This window comes from Oncorhynchus mykiss, chromosome 1, assembly GCF_057628025.1.
Source record: "Oncorhynchus mykiss isolate SJ-2025 chromosome 1, ASM5762802v1, whole genome shotgun sequence".
Taxonomy (NCBI): Eukaryota; Metazoa; Chordata; class Actinopteri; order Salmoniformes; family Salmonidae; genus Oncorhynchus; species Oncorhynchus mykiss.
The window spans coordinates 44,327,501-44,346,253 of NC_143022.1; the positions used below are offsets into that span (position 1 = coordinate 44,327,501).

Genomic DNA, 18,753 nt, shown 5'->3' on the forward strand with positions numbered 1-18,753 from the left:
CTGATGGTGTGCATCAAAGCCTAACAGGTGCAACCTTTTTTTGTTGTCCTGTTCTCTTCTCTTTTACAAACGTGAGTTTGTAATACAAGGCAACTGTTAACGTGGCTCATTTGTTCTCTCGACGCCTGACCCCTGACTCATTCACTGTCTACATAATGAACCCTTGACCCCCGCCTCTCTCCCCTACAGGGTTCAGGAGGAAGGAGTTCCGGGGCAAGCTGGCCATTGCCATTACAGCCAACTTCATCAACAGGAACACCACAGCCGAGGCCAAGGTGGAGGAGATCAGCGGAGTGGCCTTCATCTTTAATCAGAAGTTCTTCCAGGACCTCCGGGAAGCCACGGGTCAGTTATTGCTCCATAGGGAGACGACATGTAATAACTGTTATGAGACATTATAAAGGCTCATAGGTGCTTATAACAAGTTATTAAGCATTACAGCTGTAGGCCCTAAGTAACATTTTACAGATTGTTATATATTAGGAGTGTATGGATTTAGGTGATACACATGTGTTTTCTGAGAGCCTGTCAGTTCCTATCTGCATGGTTTATCCATGGGTTAGAGAATAGTCCTCGACCCGATTGGACCAGAGTGACAAAAAAACATTATCAGCCAAGTTGCTCTTCTGCTTAACAAATAGATATTTATATGTTGGCTAGGCCTTCTATAAGTCAATAAATTCACCTTAGTAGCATAAAATAAATATGCTGTAAGCTATGCAGAGCTGTGGCCAGGTCCATTCGGGTCCTCTCGTTTATCAGCTGTAGTTACATGGACCTGAGATCCGATAACAATCTGGACAGGACCTGACCCCAGACCCAAGGGAAAAGTTAGAATTTTGGAGCCGGACCCACTCGGGTCCCGGGTTGGGTATTCGGGTTCATTGTCCACCATTCCTCTAACAAAGACGACCAGAGAGACTGTCAATGGAGGAGCCATAGGAGCAACTGTAGAAAATACATTGGTTTACCAAAAATAAATCGCAAAACTCTCTCTTTCTATTGATTTTGATAGGAATTGACCTGGAAAACATTGTCTACTACAAGGATGACACACACTACTTTGTCATGACTGCCAAGAAACAGAGCCTGCTGGAGAAGGGAGTCATTCTGCATGTGAGTGATCCGAGGGTGAGAGAGAGACACGTCTGGAGATGTCTCTCTCGTACACATGCATGCACACACATTCAGAACTGTACACTCACTCAGTCACTTTCCGTCTCTGTGTGCCTGTGTCCCTGCCTAATGGCCAGACCAAGCCAAAACTGTACCAGGAACAAACCGCCAGCTCAACCACACTTAATGAGAGTTTGTGTCCCTCACTTCATAACACTGCTGTTTCCTTTGACTAGAGTGGGCAGTCACTCTAGCTTTTAGGACATCAGGACCTCTTTTAGAAGTTCAGCTTTCATGTTCCAGTAAAAGTTGCCGCTGTATTTCAATCTTACTTTGTAGAGGGAAAAAAGGGTTTGGTAATATTTTACAGACCCAATCAAACACTCGTTATGAAGGCATTTGAGTAATTGGAAATGCTAACCCTTTTGATAATCGGATTGGCACCGAATGTGAGTTTTAATCAGCGGTCATCGGGCCAGTATAGTAGGAGGTTGAATGGCTGAACAGGCTCTGTAGGTCCAGTGCTGGGTCGTATTCATTAGGCACCAAAGGGAAGAAAATGGACTGGAACAGGGAGGGACTACCTGAACTTGTCCAATAACAAACGCCTGTTTTCCTTTTCCGTTGCAAAAGTTTTGCTACAGTGTGCACTAATGAATCTGATCCTGATGAGTTGGGCCAGGCTGCAGGCTGAGCGGGGACATGATCAGGGGTGAAAGTAAGGCGTCCCGGTACGACATCCCGGCAAAATAAATATTGGGGGTACACCGTACCGGCAAAACATGAGCCTATCACAATAATTAAAACAAAATGTCAAGAAAGCTGTAGGCTATTACACCACTTTTTTATCATTTCGGCATGTCAGAGGCATGAAAAATGAGAGAATGGACTTGAAAACGGGTGGTATTTCCTATGCTCCAAAATGCAATGTGGTTCGACGGGGACAATGAAATTTTGCCAAAGCAGATGCCGCGTTTACGTGCTAGTCGGAACTAAGGAACTCCGAATCGTTCGACTTGCTAACTGGTTGAACACGGCACAGCTACAACCAGTTAAAATGTCGGGAAATGTCAAGTTTCTGACTAGCACGTGAACGTGGCAAAAGATGACACCGAGACGCGCACGGACAACAGCGGACCCATAAATCCTGGCCCCGATGACACTTTGTGGTGTTCTGTGTAACAGATGTCTCTTTCTATTCATCACTGTGTTCGGAGGCTGGAATATGATGCCGGTAGATGAACGGGAGCAGGTGGCTTAGTAAAGGAGAACTTTGAAGTTATTGTTTGACAATCAGATGACAACATCATGACCGGTTGTGTTTATGCCACAATAAAAGGTCATACACATTAGAAGTTACATGACAAATCTGTACCGACTAGGCCCACAGATATCCTATTGAAGGAATTCTATATGTCATTCCGTGAATAGGACCATAACAAACCGGTGAGTTTTCAGTGGTTTGATGTACTGGTATGTATCCTAGCCCATAGATAAGTTTCCTAAAAGACGACTTGCTTCCAGTCATGGTCCTTTCATATCAATGGAAATCACTCCATAGTCCCTTTTTTTTAATGCTGGGGGAGGGGGTTGGCAGGCAGTGGTGCGGGTGGGTCGGGTCCACACTGTTCCCCCTAGCACCGTGAAATAGAAAGTCACTCTCTCAGATCTTCCAAATGCTCCACCCTTCACCTCCCCTCCACCCATCCGGCTCACCAGTCAGCCAGCCTGACACTGCCAGACCCAGCCTAGCCAGGGAAAGTCAAAGGAAAATAATGTGCCTCTCACCGGTCTCTTTCAAAGAACAGTCCATTTAGAGCTTGCCTTCATTTGATGCGACATATTGGAGACAGTAAAGTATAATTGACTATGGGGGTGTTTAGATTTTTATATTGGGAATTAAAATACCTTTTTTTGGAGACATTGCAAACAGGCCAAAAGTTATTCAATTCAATATAACTTTCGAATGTTATTGACTTGATTCGGAATCAAAGTTCTGCTTTGGTGGTGCAGGCTAACCTCCTGTGGGAAATATCATCTTTTCCAAATACCACTGTACGGATGTCATGCCTCATTCTCTGTGCGTGACAGTCTCTTATTAGTGTCTCTACCTTCCTCTCGTCATCTGAGCCGTCTTCACTTCTTCATGTCTCCAGGATTATGCGGACACAGAGATGCTGCTTTCCAGGGCTAACGTGGACCAGGCAGCTCTGCTATCTTACGCCCGCGAGGCCGCAGACTTCTCCACCAACCACCAGCTGCCCACGCTGGACTTTGCCATCAACCACTACGGCCAGCCCGACGTGGCCATGTTCGACTTCACCTGCATGTACGCCTCCGAGAACGCGGCGCTGGTACGCCAACGCAACGGGCGCCAGCTACTGGTGTCTCTGGTGGGGGACAGTCTACTGGAGGTGAGGGGGGTCTACCGGGTGGAGGGTGTTTCAGTCTCACTAAGAAGGTATATTCTCAGTCACTGTGGATAAGGTAGAGTCTGACTGGCTCATTTATTTACAATAAATGAGAAAGGGAGTGAAAATCAGCGTGACCAAGAGTGTGGGAAAAATGTCAGTGAATTTAGAGAGTGATTTCAGTATTGACGTTTGCTTGCTTGAAACAGACAATTTTATATATAAAACGTAACGTGTGTGTGTGTGTATACTGTATACAGTACCAGTCAAAAGTTTGGACACACCTACTCATTCCAGGGTTTTACTTTATTTGTACTATTGTCTACATTGTAGAATAATGGTGAAGACATCAAAACTATGAAATAACCCATATGGAATCATGTAGTAACCAAAAAAGTGTATGAGTACTTCACCATGTTACTGTGTTTGTCCCTCTCTCCAGCCCTTCTGGCCCATGGGCACTGGTATAGCCCGGGGTTTCCTGGCAGCCATGGACTCCGGCTGGATGGTGAAGAGCTGGGCCCAGGGAAACACATCTCTGGACGTGCTGGCTGAGAGGTGAGGGAGTGGACACGTTATAACACACACATTATACTCCCACGTCATACTTCAACTCACACACATACTATACACACACGCACTCCACATGCTCACAGTCGCATACATGTTTGCGCACAAGCCTAACACTGTAAGATTGTCTTTTATAACTTAGCTAGCCATGTTGGCAATATACTAATAAGCTTTCAAATGACTCCCCTCTCTCTTTCGTTCTCTCATATTAATATATACGGTACCGGTGAAAGAGGTTTTCTTTATTTTTACTATTTTCTACATTGTAGAATAATAGTGAAGACATCAAAACTATGAAATAACACATGGAATCATGTAGTAAACAAAAAAGTGTTAAACAAATCAGTCTGAAGGAGTTCCCACATATGCTGAGCACTTGTTGGCTGCTTTTCCTTCACTGCGGTCCAACTCATCTCAATTGGGTTGAGGTCAGGTGATTGTGGAGGCCAGGTCATCTGATGCAGCACTCCATCACTCTCCTTCTTGGTCAAATAGCCCTTACACAGCCTGTGTGTTTTGGGTCATTGTCAACGATATTCCCACTAAGCGCAAAACAGATAGGATGGCGTATTGCGGTCGTAGCCATGCTGGTTAAGTGTGCCTTGAATTCTAAATGAAATCACAGACAGTGTCACCAGCAATATGCATGGTGGGAACCACACATGCAGAGATCATCCGTTAACCTACTCTGCATCTCTCAAAGACACGGCGGTTGAAACCAAAAAGGACAGATTTCCACAGGTCTAATGTCCATTGCTCGTGTTTCTTGGCCGAAGCAAATCTCTTTTTCTTATTGGTGTCCTTTAGAAGTGGTTTCTTTATAGCAATTCGACCATGAAGGCTTGATTCATGCAGTCTCCTCTGAACAGTTGATGTTGAGATGTGTCTGTTACTTGAACTATGTGAAGCTTTTATTGGGGATGCAATGTAGAAAATAGTAAAAAATAAAGAAATACCCTTGCAGGTGTGTCAACTTTTGACGGGTTACTGTGAATATAACGGCGTGTGTGTGAGTGAGATATATATATATATATATATATATACACACACACATACATACTCCGTTATCTCTGAGTGCTCTACCAGGAAAAGCGTCTGCATTAGGCTCCACTGTCAGCCCCTCCTCTATTATTGTACTACTAATAGAATAAGAGCTTCTGGAGCTCTGAATGGAATGTGTTGAATCCTCTGTTCTTCTCCCATGTGCCTTTTCTATAATTCAATTATCATGGTTTCCCCTTTTTTCTTTTTTTAGGGAGAGCATATATCGCTTGCTGCCTCAGACAACGCCAGAGAACATCAATAAGAATTTCAGTCACTACAGTGTGGACCCCACCACGCGCTACCCTAATATTAGTCTCCACTTCCTCAGGCCCAACCAGGTAGGGTATACACTGAGAACATATGACTGTATGACTATGATTGGAGCATGATGTACTGAATAGAGGTCGACCGATTATGATTTTTCAACGCCGATACCGATTACTTGGCCAATTGTTATATGCAGTTGAAGTCTGAAGTTTACATAAACCTTAGCCAAATAAATTTAAACTCAGTTTCACAATTCCTGACATTTAATCCTAGTAAAAATTCTGTCTCAGGTCCTTAGGATCACAACTTTTTTTTTCCAAAGAAAATGGAATGTCAGAATAATAGTAGAGTGATTTATTTCAGCTTTTATTTCTTTCATCACATTCCCAGTGGGTCAGAAGTTTACATACACTCAATTAGTATTTGGTAGCATTGCCTTTAAATTGTTTAACTTGGGTCAAACGTTTCAGGTAGCCTTCCACAAGCGTCCCACAATAAGTTGGGTGAATTTTGGCCCATTCCTCCTGACAGAGCTGGTGTAACAGAGTCAGGTTTTTAGGCCTCCTTGCTCGCACGCGCTTTTTCAGTTCTGCCCACAAATTGTCTATAGGATTGAGGTCTGGGCTTTGTGACGGCCACTCCAGTACCTTGACTTTTGTCATTAAGCCATTTTGCCACAACTTTGGAATTATGCTTGGGGTCATTGTCCATTTGGAAGACACATTTGTGACCAAGCTTTAACTTCCTGACTGATGTCTTGAGATGTTGCTTCAATACATCCATTTAATTTCCCTCCCTCATGATGCCATCTATTTTGTGAAGTGCACTAGTCCCTCCTGCAGCAATGCACCCCCACAACATGATGCTGCCACCCCTGCGCTTCACGGTTGGGATGGTGTTCTTCGTCTTGCAAGACTCCCCCTTTTTCCTCCAAACATAATGATGGACATTATGGCCAAACAGTTCTATATTTGTTTCATCAGACCAGAGGACATTTCTCCAAAAAGTACTATCTTTGTCCCCATGTGCAGTTGCAAACCGTAGTCTGGCTTTTTTATGGTGGTTTTGGAGCAGTGGCTTCTTCCTTACTGTGCGGCCTTTCAGGTTATGTCGATATAGGCCTCGTTTTACTGTGGATATAGATACTTTTGTACCTGTTTCCTCCAGCATTTTCCAAAGGTCCTTTGCTGTTGTTCTGGGATTGATTTGCACTTTTCACACCAAAGTACGTTCATCTCTAGGAGACAGAACACGTCTCCTTCCTGAGCGGTATGACGGCTGCGTGGTCCCATGGTGTTTATACTTGCGTACTATTGTTTGTACAGGTGGACGTGTTATCTTCAGGCGTTTGGAAATTACTCCCAAGGATGAACCAGACTTGTGTAGGTCTACATTTACTTTCTGAGGTCTTGGCTGATTTGTTTTGACTTCCCCATGATGTCAAGCAAAGAGGCACTGAGTTTGAAGGTAGGCCTTGAAATACATCCACAGGTACACCTCCAATTGACTCAAATGATGTCAATTAGCCTATCAGAAGCTTCTAAAGCCATGACCTAATTTTCTTGAATTTTCCAAGCTGTTTAAAGGCACAGTCAACTTAGTGTATGTAAACTTTTGACCCACTGGAATTGTGATACAGTGAATTATAAGTTAAATAATCTGTCTGTAAACAATTGTTGGAGATATTACTTGTGTCATGCACAAAGTAGATGTCCTTAACGACTTGCCAAAACTATAGTTTGTTAACAAGAAATTTGTGTAGTGGTGGAAAAATTAGTTTTAATGACTCCAATGTATGTAAACTTCTGACTTCAACTGTATTTGTAATAATGACAATTACAACAATACTGAATGAACAATTAACATTTTTATTTGAACTTAATATATTACATCAAATCTATTTAGTCTCAAATAAATAATGAAACACGTTCAATGTGGTTTGAATAATGCAAAAACAAAGTGTTGGAGAAGAAATTAGAAGTGCAGTATGTGCCATGTAAGAAAGCTAACGTTTAAGTTCCTTGCTCAGAACATGAGAACATATGAAAGCTGGTGATTCAATATTCCAGTTCTTCAATATTCCCAATAAAGAAGTTTTAGGTTGTAGTTATTATAGGAATATTGACGCGTCTATTGACTATTGGATGTTCTTATAGGCACTTTAATATTGCCAGCCTAATCTTGGGAGTTGATGGGCTTGAAGTCATAAACAGCGCTGTACTTCAAGCATTGCTAAGAGCTGCTGGCAAACGCAGGAAAGTGTTTGAATGAATGCTTACGAAACTGCTTCTGCCTACCACCGCTCAGACTGCTCTACCAAATGTCAAGTCATAACTTAATTATAATCTAATAAACACAGAAATACGAGCCGTTGATCATTAATATGGTCAAATCCGGAAACTATAATTTCGAAAATAAAACGTTTATTCTTTCAGTGAAATACGGAACTGTTCTGTATTTTATCGAACGGGTGGCATCCCTAAGTCTAAATATTGCTGTTGCGTTGCACAACCTTCAATGTTATGTCATAATTATGTAGAATTCTGGAAAATTAGTTCACAGTTGGCAACGAGCCAGGCGGTCCAAATTGTTGCATATACCCTGACTCTGCCTGCACTAAACGCAAGAGAAGTGACACAATTTCCCTTGTTAATATTACCTGTTAACATTCATTTATTTGAACTAAATATGCAGGTTTAAAAAAATATATACTTCTGTGTATTGATTTTAAGAGAGACATTGATGTTGATGGTTAGGTACACATTGGAGCAACGATTGTGCTTTTTTCTGCAATGTGCTTTTGTTAAATCATCACCCTTTTGGCGAAGTTGATATAGGCTGTGATTTGATGATAAATTAACAGGCACTGCATTGATTATATGCAACGCAGGACAAGCTAGTTAACCTAGTAATATCATCAACCATGTGTAGTTAACTAGTGATTATGTGAAGATTGATTGTTTTTTGTAATATAAGTATAATGCTAGCTAGCAACTTACCTTGGCTCTTTTCAGCCACAAGGTCCTTTTGACGCTGCACTCGCGTAACTGGTGGTCAGCCTGCCACGCAGATTCCTCGTGGATTGCAATGTAATCGGCCATAATCGGCGTCCAAAAAGGCAGATTTCCGATTGTTATGAAAATATGAAATTGGCCATGCCGATTAATCGGTCAACCTCTAGTACTGAAGTACCCATACTTTTCTGTGCATGATATCCCATTTGAGGTGGGCCAGGAGTTTGTCTTGACCACCTGACCTGACCAGGGATACTCCGGCCTAGGTTGTAACTAAGAACCAGAGTTTTTTCCCGGCTCAGATATGTGACCTGGTAAAAAACCCTGGCCCTAGCTTTGACCTAAGGACATCTTCCAATGTGAAATCCTAGTGGTATGTTGCCCCCACCCCCACTGTTTTCAGGTACGACACCTCATAGACACAGGGGATTCAAGTAGGGAAATGCTTATTGAAATGGAGAATGTAGTCAACTCGTCAACACCCAAGCTCACCCGAAATGGTGAGTAGTGTTTGCATGAATGTTCTTGTATTCATGTGTCTCCTGATTTAATTAAGCTATAATGAAAAAAATATGAGTAAATGTATTCAGTTATTTAGATAACTTCATATTATAACATTTTCATGAATGTCTGTTTTTGTATGTTTCTTGTTTTTTGCGAACTGGTCTTCATTGCAATCACTGAAATGTGACAATGAATTGCTTTCATCCTAGACCATTACCTGCTTGAGAAGCATTTGCTACGTAACATGAATGACTGAAGTCCAAATGCATGGTGTTTATCTGAAAGTTCCGTCCTAATAGTCCTTAACTGTAGAAACAAGCAACGGCCATGACTGTCATGTGTGACTTGGGAATGGTGCTATGTGGATGGATTGACTGATGTGCTGATTTTATTTGATTTATTTTGTGTTCACTAACCTGGTGGAATGTCACTTGCATCGTCAATAAGGTTAATACAATTGTTAACAATTTGAAATGTTTCTTAGTGTGACTTTCCCTAATCTCTCATAGGCTTTTCCATCACCTTTATGAGATAGTTTCATTGTCACTGTCAGACTATGCTAACATGGTTGGCAACTATATACAGTGCATTTGGAAAGTATTCAGACCCCTTGACTTGTTTTTGTTATGTTAGTCTTATTCTAAAATTGATTAAATTGTTGTTTACCCCATAATGACAAAGCAGAAACAGGTTTTTAGAATTTTTTTGCAATGTATAAAAAATACAAAACAGAAATATCACATTTACTTAATTATTCTGACCTTTTACTTAGTACTTTGTTGATGCGCTTAAGGTATCAATTACAGCCTTGAGTCTTCTTGGGTATGACGTTACAAACTTGGCACACCTGTATTTGGGGAGTTTCTCTCATTCTTCTCTGCAGATCCTCTCAAGCTCTGTCAGGTTCGATGTGGAGTGTTGCTGCACAGCTATTTTCAGGTCTCTCCACAGATGTTCAATCGGGTTTAAGTCCGGCTCTGGCTGGGCCACTCAAGGACATTCAGAGACTTGCCCCGAAGCCACTCCTGTGTTGTCTTGGCTGTGTGCTTAGGGTCGTTGTCCTGTTGGAAGGTGAACCCCAGTCTGAGGTCCTGAGTGCTCTGGAGCAGGTTTTAATCAAGGATCTCTGTACTTTGCTCCATTCATCTTTCCCCCGATCCTGACCAGTCTCCCAGTTCCTGCCGCTGAAAAACATCCCCACAGCATGATGCTGCCACCACCATGCTTCACCATACGGATGGTGTCAGGTTTCCTCCAGATGTGACGCTTGGCATTCAGGCCAAAGAGTTCAATTTTGGTTTTATCAGACCAGATATTCTTGTTTCTCATGGTCTGAGAGTCTTTAGGTGCCTTTTGACAAACTCCAAGCGGGCTGTCATGTGCCTTTTACTGAGGAGTGGCTTCCGTCTGGCTACTCTACCATAAAGGCCTGATTGGTGGAGTGCTGCAGAGATGGTTATCCTTCTGGAAAGTTCTCCCATCTCCACAGAGGAACTCAAGATATCTGTCAGAGTGACCATCGGGTTCTTGTCACCTCCCTGACCAAGGCCCTTCTCTCTCGATTGCTCAGTTTGTCCGGGCGGCCAACTCTAGGAAGAGTCTTGGTGGTTCCAAACGTCTTCCTTTTATAATGGAGGCCACTGTGTTTGTGGGTACCTTCAATGCTGCAGACATTGTTTGGTACCCTTCCCCAGATCTGTGCATTGACACAAACCTGCCTCGTCGCTCTACAGACGATTCCTTCAACCTCATGGCTTGGTTTTTGCTCTGACATGCACTGTCAACTGTGGGACTTTATATAGACAGGTGTGTTCCTTTCCAAATCATGTTCAATCAATTGAATTTACCACAGGTGGACTCCAATGAATTTGTAGAAACATCTCAAGGATGATCAATGGAAGCAGGATGCATCAAAGCAAAGGGTCTGAATACTTGTGTAAATTAGGTATTTCTGTTTTTTAATTTTTAATCATTTTCATTTTCAAAAATGTCTAAAACCCAGTTTTCGCTTTGTCATTATGCAGTATTGTGTGTAGATTGACGAGGAATGTATTTGATTGTATCCATTTTAGAATAAGGCTGTAATGTAACAAAATGTGGGAAAAGTCGTGGGGCCTGAAAACATTCCCAATGCACTGCATGTATGACAATGATCTCCAATAACCAAATATGGTCTAAAAATCCTGTGCTCTTCCCCTCCCAGAATCCATAGCTCGCTCCAGCAAGCTGCTAAACTGGTGTCAGAGGCAGACGGAGGGCTACAGAAAAGTCAGTGTGACTGATCTCACCATGTCCTGGAAGAGTGGCATGGCCCTGTGTGCCCTCATCCACCGCTACAGACCTGACCTCATGTGAGTCACATATACACATCTGGATTAAAGGTCGACCGATTAATCGGAATGGTCGATTTCAAGTTTTCATAACAATCGGAAATCGGTAATTTTGGGCGCCGATTTAAAAAAAAAAAAAAATAATAATAATAATAATAATTTAAAAAAATGTATACCTTTATTTAACTAGGCATGTCAGTTAAGAACACATTCTTATTTTCAATGACGGCCTAGGAATGGTGGGTTAACTGCCTTGTTCATTGGCAGAATGACAGATTTTCACCTTGTCAGCTCGGGCAATCCAATCTTGCAACATCACAGTTAATTAGTCCAAAGCTATAACGACCTGCCTCTCTCTCGTTGCACTCCACAAGGAGACTGCCTGTTACGCGAATGCAGTAAGCCAAGGTAAGTTGCTCGCTAGCATTAAACTTATCTTATGAAAAACAATCAATCATAATCACTAGTTAACTACACATGGTTGATGATATTACTAGATATTGTCTAGCGTGTCCTGCTATAATCTGACTGAGCATACATGCATACTGTATCTGACTGCAGATGCAGGCGCGTAAAGATTAATTCAAGCAGCTCTTCGTTGTGTATCAAGCATTGCGCTGTTTATGACTTCAAGCCTATCAACTCCCGAGATGAGGCTGGTGTAACCGAAGTGAAATGGCTAGCTAGTTAGCGTGCGCTAACTAGAGGGACGGAAGCTATACTGTTACACTGGCAATACTAAAGTGTCTATAAGAACATCCAATAGTCAAAGGTTAATGAAATACAAATGGAATAGAGGGAAATAGTCCTATAATTCCTATAATAACTACAACCTAAAACTTCTTACCTGGGAATATTGAAGACTGTTAAGGAACCACCAGCTTTCATATGTTCTCATGTTCTGAGCAAGGAACTGAAACGTTAGCTTTCTTACATAGCACATATTGCACTTTTACTTTCTTCTCCAACACTTTGTTTTTGCATTATTTAAACCAAGTTGAACATGTTTCATTATTTACTTGAGGATAAATTGATTTTATTGATGTATTATATTAAGTTAAAATAAGTGTTCATTCAGTGTTGTTGTAATTGTCATTATTACAAAAAAACTAAAAAATCAGCCGATTAATCGGTATCGGCCTTTTTGGTCCTCCAATAATCGGTATCGGTATCGGCATCAGCGTTGAAAAATCATTATCGGTCGACCTCTAATCTGGATGTTGTATTTCTGAACCTGTTTCGCCTGTATTTATTATAATCCTCAATGTCTCATCTTTGAGAGCACATCAACTCCTCTCGATTTACAGCATTTCCCTCACTCAGATGACAAATGTGCAAAATTGGCGGGAGGGATGGGGGCATCTCTTTGTTTACAATGGCTGTCAGTCAAAACCCACACAGCGCTGTTAAACGGAGAACCTGAGCTCTGATGTCATGTATAGCATTTTACTGTACAGCCACTGCGTTCCAATTTAGGCGATTTACCAATGACAAAATCTGCCAATTTCAACACATATATACGGGATGGCGGGAAAGGGTTAAAACTGTCATGGTCCTTGGACTGGAATGTCCTATCTGCTGTGTTTACGACGTTGTTTGTTAGTAGCATGTGTTATTTATCTCCTGGCTTTGGCAGTCCAGGCCTTGGTTCAGTCTGTATATCATACTAAATGACGTGACAGCTCACAGTCAAACTGCCTGTTGAGTCAGGGAAAAGGGTGTAAATGTGCACACACACACACACACACACACACACACACACACACACACAGCAGAGACTGACACATTGCCTAACGAGGGGTGAGATGGGGTTGTTACCCTCTCCTGGCTCCACAGCGATTAGCATTATAACCCATTTGTCTTCTGACTGACCTTACCACGCGGTTGTTCTCCTCTGCTGGCTTTCATAGTCCAGATGATGGTGGGAGGATGATAGGGGGCAGCATGGATGGGGAAATATGCTCTCACAATCACTCCCAGACAGCTGTGATTGGTTCCCACTTTCCATCACTAATGCTGCAGCACTAAACATACAAAGAAGGGGGGTAACATGCTAATGGTTTTAAATTGGTTAAATAGATAAAGGGGAGGTTGTATACAGATGTTTCAAGTATGCTAAATGTGTTTTTTTATTTTCATATGCAATGTTATCACCCACAACAATTGACATCAACAGTAAGGACATTCTTAATTATTACTAATACCCCCAGCCCCCCCCCCCCCCCCCCCCCGGCCTCAGAACAGCCTTCATTTGTCGGGGCATGGACTACAAGATGTCAAAAGCGTTCCACAAGGATGCTGTCAAGTTGTCTGGATGTCCTTTGGGTGGTGGACCATTCTTGATACACAGGGGAATCTGTTGAAGGTGAAAAACCCAGCAGCGTTGCAGTTCTTGACACAAACCGGTGCGGCCCTGGCACCTACTGCCACACCCCGTTCAAAGGCTCTTAACTTGTCTTGTACATTCAGCCTCTGAATGGCACATGTCTCAAGGCTTATTAGAAATCCTTCTATAACCTGTCTCCTCCCCTTCATCTACACTGATTTGAAGTGGATTTAACAAGTGACATCAATAAAGGATCATAGCGTTCACCTGGATTCACCTGGTCAGTCTATATCATGGAAAGAGCAGGTGTTCCTAACGTTTTGTACACTCAGTGTATAAAGATTATACAACCACAGCATCCACTGCTTCTTGTGTTTGTCATGTTTATTGGGGAAAGTCGAATGATGTTTACATTCACAGTGCTGATGGTTGTGTTGACTCCCATTTTGACTCCAGGTATTTTCCTGACTCTCTCTGCCCCACAGTGACTTTGACTCCCTGGATGAGCGGGACCAGCAGAAGAACAATCAGCTGGGCTTTGACGTGGCCGAGAGGGAGTTTGGCATCTCACCTTGCATGACGGGCAAGGAGATGTCCCAGGTGGCAGAGCCTGATAAGCTCTCCATGGTCATGTACCTCAGCCAGTTCTACGAGATGTTCAAGGACACAGTGCCCCCTGGGGCCGGAGGTAAGTACTGTATTTGGCTGGTTTTGTAACTTCGTTTTTTGGGGTGCAGGTTGAATGAAATGTTATAGCCGACGTGAGTAAGACCTTTAAACAGTTTAACATTCACAAGGCGGGATTTCCAGGACGCATACTCGGAGCATGCGCTGACCAGCTGGCAAGTGTCTTCACTGACATTTTAAACCTCTCCCTGACCCAGTCTGTAATACTTACATGTTTCAAGCAGACCACCATAGTCCCTGTGCCCAAGAATGTCGAGGTAACCTGCCTAAATGACTATCGTCCCCGTAGCACTCACATCTGTATCCATAAAATGCTATTATTTTAAATGATTTAAAAAAACTTTTACCTCCCTTTTTTCTCCCCAATTTTGTAGTATCCAATTGGTAGTTACAGTCTTGTCCTTTACGGACTCAGGAGAGGCAAAGGTCGAGAGCCGCGCGTCCTCCAAAACACAACCCAACCAGGCCGCACTGCTTCTTGACACAATGCCCGCTTAACCCGGAAGCCAGCCGCACCAATGTGTTGGAGGTAACACCGTGTACCTGGCGACCGTGGCAGTGTGCATTGCGCCCGGCCTGCCACAGGAGTCGCTAGTGCGCGATGGGACAAGGACATCCCTGCTGGCCAAACCCTCCCCTAACCCGGACGACGCTGTGCCAATTGTGCGCCGCCCCATGGGTCTCCCGGGCGCGGCCGGCTGCGACAGAGCCTGGACTCGAATCCAGAATCACTAGTGGCACAGCTAGCACTGCGATGATGAAATTCTTTGAAAGTCTGGTCATAACACACATCAACTCCATCATCCCAGACACCCTTGACCCACTCCAATTCACATACCGCCCCAAAAGATCCACAGATGACGCAAACTCTATAGCACTCCACACTGCCCTCTCCTACTTAGACAAAAGGAACGTGAGAATGCTGTTCATTTACTACAGTGCAGCGTTCAACACCATAGTGTCCTTGAAGCTCATCACTAAGCTAAGGACCCTGGGACTAAACACCTCCCTCTGCAACTGGATCCTGGACTTCCTGACAGCCCGCCCCCAGGTGGTAAGGATAGGCAACAACACATCTGCCATGCTGACCCACAACACGGTGTCCCCTCAGGGGTGCGTGCTTAGTCTCCTCCTGTACACCCTGTTCACCCACAACTGTGTGGCCGTGCACGACCCCAACACCATCCTAAAGTAGTGCTGATGATGCGACCGTGGGAGGCCTGATCACCAACGACAATGATACAGTGTACACGGAGGAGGTCAGAGACCTGGCAGTGTGGTGCCAGGACAACAACCTCTCCCTCAATGTCAGTAAGACAAAGGAGCTGATCAGGAAACGGAGGGCAGAGCACAGCCCCATACCACATAGCAAGCGGTACAAATTCTCTAACTCTGGAACCAACAGGACCCTGAACAGCTTCTACCCCAAGCCACACTGGACTCTACCCCCACACTCACATGCTTACACTGACACCCCAACACACACACACATACACAGGTCCTGTGTGGCTCAGTTGGTAGAGCATGGCGCTTGCCATGCCAGAGTTGTGGGTTCGATTCTCACGGGGGGACCAGTTTGAAAAAATATGAAAATATGTCTGCACTCACTACTCTGGATAAGAGCGTCTGCTAAATGACATGAATGGAACATGCATACATATTTTATGCTACGTATATATAGCCATGTTATTTTATTTGATAACTATTTTTATATGTTGTTATAATGTTTTAACTCTGCATTGTTGGAAAAGAGCACCTAAGTAAGCATTTTACTGTTAATCTACACCCGTTGTCTACGAAGTATGTGACAAAAAAGAAGAAGACTTTGATTCGATGTTCATTCGGCACCAAACAGACTGTACCGGGGAGTGTCCTACTTGAACTTGTCCAATGAGAAATACTTGTTTAAATTAGTGTGCCCTATTGAATGCGACCCTGGTGTACAGCCTTACATTCTCTGTCTGTTACATTTTCAGGGGACCAGAACATGAGCCCTGAGGAGAAGGCTGCGTTGATCAACAGTACAAAGTCCCCCATCTCCTTCCTCAGCAAGCTGGGCCAGAGCATCGCTATCTCACGGAAGCGTAACCCCAAGGTCTGGACTCAAATCAATCAATCAAATGGATTTCATAAAGCCCTTTTTACATCAGCAGTAGGAAAAGCACAGTGGCCAGGACTCATAGCCCATTACATCACTGTCAGCAGTCTCATTCCCTTTAACACGGATTACTGTGTTTCTGTCACGTTTTAATGTTAATGTAGGAATCAGTAGGTGTCTGCCTGAAATAACCAGTGACATCATGTGATCAACAGGACAAAAAGGAGAAGGAGGTGGATGGTTTGGGGAAGAGGAGGAAGACCAGTCAGGCTGACCACTCTGAAGACGTGGGTAACACTTTCAAGGGTTCAAACTCAGACGCTGAACTCCGCTTTGGAGCTTTGCAAACTGAGAGAAACTGTCACGTAAACTTTATTCTCCGACTGGTCTCTTCCTGTCCATGTGTTTGTAACAGGAAGAGGTTTTGAGGGGTAACCGTGACGACAAGCCATCTAACAGTACTGCTCTGACAGAAAGGAAGATGAAGGAAGAGTCAGCAGCTCTAGGGAACCACAACAAAGTCAAGTCCATGGCCACCCAGCTCCTCGCCAAGTTTGAGGAGAACGCCCCCGTCGAATCCAAGGGCCTCAAAAGACAGGTATGGAGAGACTCCTATGTGTCTGGTGAGTGTAAGGAGTAGTCTTGCTTGCCTGGATGGATGTGGGAAGAGATGACAGTGAACTGTTTTAAACATGAGAACTGTTGCTTGGGATTTAGCCTTCCTGGATGGTAGATCACATGGTGACGGCTCTGTTTGCACACAGTGTTGTGTTTGTCAAATAGTAAATATGCAGATCCATTTCATCTCACGGCGTCTAACATGACTAATAGTCTCGTGATGCCGAGTGTGTAGGAGCACTGTACAACTGTATTATTGTGTTGAACACCAGGGCCTGTATGAAGAAGGCTTCTCAGGGTAGGAGTGCTGATCTAGGATCAGTTTTCCCTTTTTTAGGTCATGAATAATTCTGATATAAAGATGGATCAGCACTCCTGCTATGAGAGACGCTTTGTGAATACGGGGCCCAGTATGCTAATATTAACGTGTTCCAGGCCTGGCAGGATATTGTTCCGTGGTAACAGAAGTGCTGATTGTGCTGACTGGCTTGCTCCTCCAGGACTAGGTCGTGAATGGGGTTTACAGAGCCAGTCTAAGACCTGATCCTGGGTCAGTCACCCTGAGAGGCCAGTACTGCTGGCCTGGAGCAGTGGGAAGGCTATGTGGGTTAGTGGAACACAAGCCACTATTGTTGACATAGAAAGACACAGGCAGCATTCCAGAGTGTTGCCATTCCACAATGCCTGCTTGGGCTGTGCGTTTTGCAATCGCTACAACTGCTAAGATCGCTGATACTGAGGACCGCTTGGTTCATGTAAATTGAATAGATGAAACGTTAGAAGTGAATAGCATGGCCCAGGTCAAGTTCTGTGCCGAGTGAACAAGCTTTGTGCCGAACGTTTGAAAGATTTCTCTTTTGGTCACATATTTGTACAATGTAAAATATGATTGATTCACCAGTCTTCAGTTGTCATCTTTCCTAATGGTATAATAACCAGCTACAAATGGCCCATCGAAGACGATGTACATGTTGTTTAATAGGAGCTAAGCCCTACTTACGTTGAGTCCCACTGGTGGTAATATCACATTGTATTCTGCTGCTGCTGTGTTGAATTGAATTGTGTCTGTTCCACCAGAATGGCTGAAAGATGAGCCTGTGTGTGGGTGTTTCCAGCCAGTGGGCTTCACTTTTTCACCCCATCTTTGACCCTTCTGCTCTTTGCATGACATACTGATAATGTATTTTCCACAGTGTCCATATTACAGTTCTTAATTCTGTAGTCAAAGATGGGTCCAGCTGGTACAATAATCATGCATGTCATGTTGTAGTCATATTACGTTACACACAGGCAGCATGCTATTCTTATGACAAACTCCATTTCCTTTGAGTCTTTTTCTCCCAGTTACATTTTTTTCCAACCAGCATGTCTCCTCGTGATTCACTTCCCTCTCTATTTTTCCTCTCTTCCAACATCTCCTCTCCTCCCACCATGGATCATGACCGTGACTCATGGGGATATTGCTCACCGTGTCCTGGTCTGTTATTGACCATTTTGGCTGTCACTCATCTTCCACTCATCTTCCACTGGTCAAAGGGGGATTCTCTGCCCAGTTTGGGTGTCGTCCTGGCGCTGCCCCCTCCCCCTGCCTCCCTGGGCCCCCCCAGGGAGCCTGTCCGCCTAGCTCCGGTCCCTGCATGGAGACAGGTAAAGAGTGGACGCCTCACCTCCCTCCCCTAGACCCTAGTCTAACCCCTGGATGTCCCTAAGCAACCTTGCCTCTGCTGTGTTTGACAGTTGTATAGTTTTGTGTCCAGATTGTAGCTTA

General features: G+C 43.8%; 1 protein-coding gene across 40 annotated transcripts in view; it reads left to right on the top strand.

Annotated features, from left to right (window-relative positions):
* LOC110523110 (protein-methionine sulfoxide oxidase mical3a) overlaps positions 1-18,753 on the top strand; it is a 133,012-nt gene that overhangs the window by 74,532 nt on the left and 39,727 nt on the right. For 21 of the 40 annotated variants that reach the window (XR_016495172.1, XM_090231510.1, XM_090231507.1 and 18 more), the window contains 11 exons: positions 190-345; positions 1,016-1,116; positions 3,273-3,530; positions 3,970-4,085; positions 5,353-5,479; positions 8,826-8,922; positions 11,130-11,277; positions 14,068-14,270; positions 16,246-16,364; positions 16,583-16,654; positions 16,783-16,965. Coding sequence is in view for 39 of the 40 variants with exons in the window: in XM_090231510.1 (XP_090087636.1) it covers positions 190-345; positions 1,016-1,116; positions 3,273-3,530; positions 3,970-4,085; positions 5,353-5,479; positions 8,826-8,922; positions 11,130-11,277; positions 14,068-14,270; positions 16,246-16,364; positions 16,583-16,654; positions 16,783-16,965 (1,580 nt within the window). In the remaining variant the exon portion in view is untranslated. Of the gene's footprint in view, positions 1-189; positions 346-1,015; positions 1,117-3,272; positions 3,531-3,969; positions 4,086-5,352; positions 5,480-8,825; positions 8,923-11,129; positions 11,278-14,067; positions 14,271-16,245; positions 16,365-16,582; positions 16,655-16,782; positions 16,966-18,521; positions 18,633-18,753 lie in introns of all 40 variants that reach the window. The other 19 variants (XM_090231396.1, XM_090231409.1, XM_090231423.1 and 16 more) reach the window with 1 other exon arrangement.